The 8,008-nt window shown below is 62.3% G+C and overlaps 1 protein-coding gene across 7 annotated transcripts in view; it reads left to right on the top strand.

Annotated features, from left to right (window-relative positions):
* Window positions 1-8,008, top strand: part of ARHGEF10 (Rho guanine nucleotide exchange factor 10) — a 103,929-nt gene that overhangs the window by 12,457 nt on the left and 83,464 nt on the right. For all 7 annotated transcript variants that reach the window (XM_035004326.1, XM_035004325.1, XM_035004323.1 and 4 more), the window contains exon 2: window positions 5,455-5,524. In XM_035004326.1, the coding sequence (XP_034860217.1) occupies window positions 5,488-5,524 (37 nt within the window). In that variant the 5' untranslated portion in view covers window positions 5,455-5,487. The remainder of the gene's footprint in view (window positions 1-5,454; window positions 5,525-8,008) is intronic.

The raw sequence follows: 8,008 nt of genomic DNA, 5'->3' as shown, positions 1-8,008 counted from the left end.
GGGAAGGAGGCGGGGTACAGAGTCCTGGGGTGGGGGGAAAGGAGGCGGGGTACAGAGTCCTGGGTGGGGGGGAAGGAGGCAGGGGTACAGAGCCGTGGGGTGGGGGAAGGAGGCAGGGGTGCAGAGCCGTGGGGTGGGGGAAGGAGGCAGGGGTGCAGAGCCCTGGGGTGGGGAAGGAGGCAGGGGTGCAGAGCCGTGGGATGGGGGAAGGAGGCAGGGGTGCAGAGCCCTGGGGTGGGGGAAGGAGGCAAGGGTGCAGAAGCACTGGGGGGTACATAGCGTGGTGAGCTGCAGGGGCCAGGCAGCGGGGAGGGAGGGCCTGGAGAGAGTGCGGGTAGGGGAAGCATCTCAGCCCCCGCCTATCCATGGCTTCCCTCTCTTGTGAGCTGAGGCTCCATTTCTTGAGACTTTCAGTCAGACACCGTCCGGGTGTCTCTGCTCTGCTCCTCCAGCCTGTGGTCCCCACCCAGTCATTCTTTTCCATCCCAGGACGCCCCAGGATTCTGTCTCCTCAGGCCAGGAGTTGGGGCTGTCCCTGTCAGGATTTGTTTGTGGTGATGTTGTGTTTCATTGAGGCTGGGTATTGTCCGTGTCCACAGGGACAGGCTTCCCCGGAAAAGATGCGTCCTTTCCTTGTGGCTGGGTCCAGAAGCGGGCCTGGCAGCAGGGATGCAGCCGTGGGAGGGAGGGCAGAGAGAGGACCCAGGATGAGAGTTTGCGGGGCAGTGGGGGAGTGCAGGAGGTGGGGCGCCCAAGAGACTTGGTCCATGTGGCTGCAGGTAGGCGGCCAGCAGGAAGGTGTGGGGCGAGAGCTGGGCACAGCAGATGGGATGCAGCGGCCAAGCCACTGGCTGGAGCGTGTCCTCAGGGGGTCTCACCCTGATTCCCTGGACGTGGGCTGTTTGGGAAAGAGCTGCTTAGCCGCTACTGGCCAGAGGTTTTCTAGTAGCCACTAACACAGAATAAATTTGCTTCTCTTTTAATTTTTTGTGTTCTGGGGCCAGTGAGTGAAGGAGGGGAAGAGATCTCGGGATTGGCGTCAGCCCTGTGCAGCCGTAATGACGATGCCTCGTGGTGTCCCCACTGGTAAAATCCAGATGATCACAGGCTAGAAGTCCCAGACAGCTGAGTTCCCTGCAAGCGGGCGGGAAGATTCTCTTTCCTTCTCTTTCTTGCTTTTGTCAGCGTTACCTTAACTGAAGGCGTTCTGTGCAGGAGGTTGGCGCGTTTGGTCTGCCGTGGAATTTGATTAAACTTAGACGGTGCCATTCCAGCAAGATCTTGTGTGCTTTTCCTTGTCCCTTCATGGTCTCTGTTGAGGGAGAGCCTTACTGATGTGACTTCCATCTGAGGCAGTCCCAAACGGAGCGCACCTGCTGTGGGCACTCGGGCTTTCCTGGCTCATGCTGATTGCTCAGCGCCCAGCTCCCTGTCCCCTTGTCCCCGGGCTCTGTCCTTGGGGTCCTCTCCCCTTACGCATGAGGCCCCTGAGGCCCCCTGCTCCAGCCAGTTTCCATGCTGATGCTGAGCCAGCCCCTTTGGCTGGGAGGCCGGGTGCTGCGTGCCTCTGACACGCTGTGGTGGGTCCTCTGGTTCTCGCACAATCGGTGGTGGTGGGCTCAGATGGATCTGGGCTGGGCGCAGGCCCAGCCGCCTGCCACCCGTCTTTGTGCAACCCAAATTGTGGGGAGACTGATGGAGTGGATGTTCGGGAGCCAGCCCGGTGCCCACAGTGCATGAGACGCTGTGCCCTCCGCAGAACTGAGCCTGCTGTGCGGTGAGCACGTCTCTCCAGGGCGCTGCCCCCACCTCAGGGACAGGGTCATCTCACCCCCAGCAGCCCTGGAGCTGGTCCCCCTGCAGGTGGGTTGCACAGCTGAGGATGTGGAGGCACCATCTGCAGAGCCTTGTCCAGCTGGGAGAGGTCAGGAGAGCAGGGTGTCCCCAGTGTCCAGGCCGCCAGCCCTCTGCTGCTTTTCTTTCTGCTGCTTCTCAGTGGAAGGGACCTTGGTGGTGAGTGTCCTGCCATCCTCAGCTTCCAGAACTCTGAGCGTTGCTGTGGCCACGGGTGCGGGAAGCATCTGTCCTCCTGAGCCTCAGCATCCTGCTGCACACGTGCCCTGGGTGCTCACCTTGCCCATCTCCACAGATGGGGCAGATGCAAAGAAATGCTGTGGGAGCAAAGGTTCAGCTCTGTTTCTGTGATGCGGCAAGAAGCACGAAAAGCGATCTGGGGTGTTGAGTGGCTTCCCCGGCCTTGGAAACTATCTTGTGACGTGGAGCCACCCAGCCTCTGGACATGTCCCACAAAATTGTCCCGCAGGGCTCGCCCCTGGACCGCTGCTCTGACGGACGCGTCATCTTTTTGTTTAAAACCGCGACCTGGGTGCCCAGTGCAATCTTTCATTAGGATGCTTAAATTGGAAAGTGACCGCAGTAACACGGTCCAGACTGGAATTACATCATGCTGCCGTCCGCCGGAGGGCAGTGTGTGTAAGCGAGTCTCGTCCCCTGTCCCGAGGTCAGTCTTGGGCAGAGCGGGCTGCAGCCCCGCTCAGAGGGTCCCCGGGGAGGGCGCCAAGGGTCAGGCACCACCAGACGGTGGTGTGCAGACGCGGGTTCAGCACCCGCTTGGCTGCAGGGGAAGCAGGGTTTTCGGTGTGGCCTGAAGGGCCCAGGGGTGCAGGTCACGTCCGTGGCGCCAAGCAGGCTGTCGGGGGGAGTGCACGCAGGCCTCTGAAATCCGGAAGCAGAATCGCGTGTTTTCGGGTTGGCCGCCTGGAAAGGGTCCTCAGGAGCACGGCTGAGTTTGGGAGAAAACCGTCCCAGAGCGTGCTGTGATCTGCTGGGCCCTCATGGGTGATCCCGAACACGGAGCGTGGCGCCAGAGGCCGGGTTCCAGCGCCCGCTCGGCCCGAGCGGGCCCCAGGGCCGGTCAGGTGCGCAGGGGCCCTGAGCGTGAGCCGTGCACCTTCTGCGGGGTGGGCCCTCAGCAGCACAACGCCCAAGTCGTCAGTGGGGAAAGGTGCGCCCAGCTGGACTCTGTTCTTCCGCACTTTAAGTACAATTAGCACTCATGAAACTTGGACTCTGTGGTTTAGAAAGAGAGTGTTGGAGACGAGGGAACGGTGGGAGGGGAGAGGAGACGCGGCATCCGGCGGCTGCGCCCTAGCTCCTCCTGGAGCAGCCCCAGGCACAAACGCCACCACCTTGTCCCCCGACAGGAAGGATGACTTTTTGTGGCCATGCCTCCAGCTGGCCTCACGCACGAGCAGAACCTGTGCTGAGATCAGACCCAGTAGAAAGCTTTGCTTTGCCCGAAAGCCTGAGGACCCCTCTGGCTCCCCAGGGCTCTGTTTCTCGGGAATGTTGTCCACGCAGCTCAAAGTGCAGGGTGTCTGTACCCCTGGTCTGTGGTGAGACTGTTGAGTAGCTGCACATGCCGGTCCTCACCTCTTGGGTGGCTAAAAATACCAGTTTCCCTTCTTTCCTCACTTCCTCTCGCGACTGTGGAATCCATTGTCCCCTCTTCCTGCGGATATGTCGCCTCTTTCCTGTTCCCCGCAGTGCCCGTGGGGTCTGGGCGCACCGGCCAGGAGGGGCCGGATCCAGTGTGGGGGCCAGCCGGGCGTTTCCTTGTGTGACCAGCATTGGCGAGAACCCCCGGCATCCTGGATGCGCTCATGTGCATTGCATCACGTCATTGCTGGCCTGTGTCCATGTCACGTTTGCAAGCTCACCTGTAGGATGCGTAAGTGTTGGAGCCTTTTTGACTCCGTTCCTTGGGAGATGGCGTGGCAGGAGAAGGCGCTGCCCTCCGTGCAGCTCTGGGGCCTGCACGGTCTCTGCAGCAGGTGCCCTGTCCCTCCCGTTGCCCCAGAAGAGATGGCCCGTCCCGCATCCGTGCTGGGGATCAGGCAGAGCGCGTGTGTGTCCACGCAGGCTGTGACCCCTGCAGACCACGCGCTCGGTGCCTTGAGTGCAGTGGACGCTGGTCGGACGTTCGCTGGCTGACGTGGAGTGGTGGGCGTGGGGTTCGGTGTCAGGGTCTCCGTGCCGGTGTCCCTCTCCCTGTGGACCAGGTCACTGCAAGCCCGAGGCCACTGCAGCTTCTCAGGGAGACGTGCTCCCACCTGCGCTGTCTCCTCCCGTAACCGCTGTGGTCCGCGCGATTCTCTAGGAGGGTTAACTCTGCCGATGGAGCATCTGTCCTAGCGAATCTCTGGAGAGGGCTGGGCGTGGGCGTGGTGGCACAGATGACAGATGGACCAGTGTCCGCTGCCACCTACCGGGTGCCCCCTGTGTGCCAGGCCCCGTCCTGACCCCCTGTGTTCAGATGCTTCACCCCTGCAGCAGCCGAGGCTGGCCCCCCTGTTGTCCCCGCGCTCCCATTGAGCAACTTGTGCCCAGAGACGTGGGATGCTCCAGGGCTCCCTGTGGCCTCTGCAGGAGAGCAGGGAGCAGGGATGCAGCCCCAGCGTGTGCGTCCGTCTGTCCTGGGTCTGCCCCTGGGTGGGTTCCTGGAAGCCCCCATGCCTTGGTTCCTTCCCTTTGAAACTAGTGTGGGCACCGTGTCACCGGGGTGAGGTGGGATGAAGCCAGCGGATAGGCCTGGAGCACAACACGGAGGTGCTCGGGCAGGGGTGGTACGCGGCCCCCGTCGGTGCCCTCACCAGCATCCCTTCTGCGTGGGGCGGGGGGGGCATGCAGGTGTGTTGGCGAGGGACCCAGAGCTCGCCTGCCGGCTCCTCCAGCATGTTCTCCTGCGCGCCATGGGCGGGCCGCGGCATCTTCTCTGCTGTGCCCACCCTTGGTGCTGTCTGCGCCGCCTCGGAGCCTGGGTGTTTGCTTTTCACCCGGCCGTTGTGGTAGAAGCGGGCAGGTGCCCGATGGCGTAAGCCCTCGTGAACGGGGGAGCTGGGGACAGGACGGCCTTCTTGGGAGCCAGGCCGAACGTCCTCATGACATGGCTGGTTTCACACTGATTCTCAGACTTCGTTTTCTTCCGAAAGCACATAGGGAAACAAAAAGTGCAAAAAAGAGAAGAAAAAAAATAAAGCCAAGTGTACAGAGACCTGGCCTAGACTCCAGAGTTTAGGGACTGAAGGCTTAAGGGACCGTCAACCAGTCCGCGATCCCGGGCACTGAGTTGTTTGTTCGAAGCTGAAGAGGGTCCGCCATCTGACCTAGGGCTCCTTTCTCCCCTGGACCATTGTGCCGGGCTGGGGGGGGGTCCGCCAGCGAGCCCGGGTGTGGAGGGAACTCCCGTTGTGACCCTGGGAAGTCAGGCCGTGAGGACTGAGTGTGCACGGAGGCGTGATTTCAGGGGACAGTGGATGGCCTTCGAGGGGTGGGTGCCGGTCCTTCAGTGAGCGCCATGACTGGAGCTGAGTGCCCCCTGGAGCTGACGCAGCCCCTCTACCCACGGTGACCGTGGTGTCTTTCCTTCTGCAGGGGTCCGAGGAGTGAGGTTTCCGGAGCTGCGCCATGGACCAGCCAGAGCCGCCCGCCCCCGCTCCCGAAGGTAACAGGCATCCTGCGGGGGCCCTTTCCCACCTGGGGGGCCCCCGGGGAGAAGGGGAGGGGCTGCCCACAGGTCCTGAGGAGGTGGAGCTCTGAGCCTCCGCCCACCCAGCGCCCCACCCTCACTTTGGGGTGACCTGGCTGAGCCACCTGCTGGGCCCTGGGCACCCCCGAGGGGCATGCGCCGGCACGGAACCTGTGAGGTCCGCCTCCTCCCAACCCATCACGGGCCCACCTGGTGATGAGGAAGGGCGGACCTCGTATTTGAGAGACTACACGTGGCTCCTTGGCTGCTCCAGGCGCCGGCGGGTGGAACAGTAGGGCGGTTTCCAGGTCTGCCTCCCTCTGCCCTTGGCTCACTCAGGGAAAGCGCGGACCTCCTTTGTCTAGCTGCTCTGTACGTGAGGAGCGTGGGGGGGGGGGGCTGTCCTGTCCCCTGGCCAGAGCTAAGCCGCTGCTGGGGAGACCATGGTGGCACATCGAAGGGCCTGGTGGTATCACTCCCGGCTCGCAGGGCACGGCCTGCTCAGGGCTCCTGTCACCCGGGCCTTCCCTGGACATGCTGCCCCGGACAGACCCGCGTGTCCCCTGCTCACCGGGAGGCTGTAAGCCTCAGAGTCTGGGAGGAACCTGTGCAGGGTCAGAGCCTCTCCATTCCTTCTCCTTGTGCTGGTGGTGGCGCTCTGGGCCCTGAGCTTGGAGCTGGAGCAGAAGGGAGGCAGCCTGCCAGTAGGGCCGATCCTTGAGGGAGTCCGGGCCCAGGCCAAGGGATGCATCTCCTGCTTGCGCTGGGTCAGCACGGAAGGATCACCCCGAGGAGAGCCCGGTGGTGAGCTGGCCCCGTGGTTGAAAGGGGCCCCTGCATGCCTTCGGCCAGAGTTTCCAGGGTCCGTGGGCCCCGGGGTGAGGGTGGCATGCTGGAGGGCGCCCCAGGAATCACGCTGCAAGACCACCACGCGCCGGCTTCTGCGGGGCACCTTCGGGCAGGCCGGCTCCCCTCCTCGGGCCACGGCCAGCGGAGTCTGGTTGGGAGGGCTCTGGGTGACTTCCTGCTGCACGTTTCACCCACGTGTGAGGTGGTGACACTTAGACTCTTCCAGGCTAGATCTTCCCTTGACGGTTTTCATTGAAAAGGACACCAGCACTGCTCCCTGCTCTCCTTCCCTTCTCGTGGGGAGTGTGCACCTGGGGTCCTCCCATGAACCCTGAGCTGGTGAGCCCAGCGCGCCTCACCGAAGGTGTGGGTGCAGGCCGGACGTGCCGGACGTCTTTTATCTGCCACCTGTCCCTCCGAGGTGGGGAAGAAGGACGAGGCTCAGAGGGCGAAGGCCCCCAGAGCTGGGACAAAAGGGTAGTCAGGGGGCTGGGCAGAGGGCATCCCATCTTCCCTGCACACCCACACCGTCCCCTTCGGTACCGCACGCTCACCTGTCTTGTTCTGTGTGCTCAGAGTCATGAGCCGGCCGACCAGCGAGGCCTGCCGCTGTGGGGCCCCAGCTGGTCCCGTCAGGCTGTCCACGGGCTCGGCCGCAGGCCCTCTCAGCTGGGAGCTGGCCCCGGGCGGCAGGAGGGTGGAGGGAGTCCCCTCCGTGCACCCCTGTTCTTGGTTCCCCGGGAGGTGTCCTCTGGGAGCCGGGACCGGTCCCGGCAGCTCTGGGGACATGGCCAGCAGTCCTTACAGCGTGGAGAAGGTCCCCGTGTCTGTGGGCTGATGTGCGGTGTGGCCTGTGACTCTGGTGTGGATTTAAGGCCACTGTTTACAAAAAGAGGGCAGCACAGTTCAGAACTGAGGTGCTGACACCTCACGACGGTCTGGGCGGTTAGCTCTTGTGACCGTTTGTGATGGGCACGACGGCCTGGCGTCGCTTTGGGGCGAATCAGTGATACTTTAATTATAAGCTCCCCATCGTTAAAGCGTCTGCTCACGGCTGCCCTTGGATGCAGGGAAGGGTCAGGAAGGACCAGGTCTGTCTTGCCGGCACCACGTGGACACAACCCTTGTTCCCTGAGATTGGTGCTCTGCTCTTCGTACTTCTTTTTTTTTTTTTTTTAAAGATTTTATTCATTCATTTGCGAGAGAGAATGAGAGACAGAGAGCACGAGAGGGAGGAGGGTCAGAGGGAGAAGCAGACTCCCCGCCGAGCAGGGAGCCCGATGTGGGACTCGATCCTGGGACTCCAGGATCCTGACCTGAGCTGAAGGCAGTCGCTCAACCAACTGAGCCACCCAGGGGCCCCAGAGTTGGGAGTTTTGTTTTGTTTTTTTTTTAAAGATTTTTATTTATTCATTTGAGAGAGAGAGAATGAGAGACAGAGAGCATGAGAGGGAGGAGGGTCAGAGGGAGAAGCAGACTCCCCGCCGAGCAGGGAGCCCGATGCGGGACTCTATCCCGGGACTCCAGGATCATGACCTGAGCCGAAGGCAGTCGCCTAACCAACTGAGCCACCCAGGCACCCTCTTTGTACTTGTAGACATTTTCTGCCCG

The sequence above is a fragment of the Mirounga leonina genome, unplaced genomic scaffold, assembly GCF_011800145.1.
Source record: "Mirounga leonina isolate KUSES-001 unplaced genomic scaffold, KU_Mleo_1.0 Mir_128, whole genome shotgun sequence".
Classification (NCBI taxonomy): domain Eukaryota; kingdom Metazoa; phylum Chordata; class Mammalia; order Carnivora; family Phocidae; genus Mirounga; species Mirounga leonina.
Note: the sequence above shows the minus strand (reverse complement) of the source record. Positions and strands in the feature narration are given on the sequence as shown.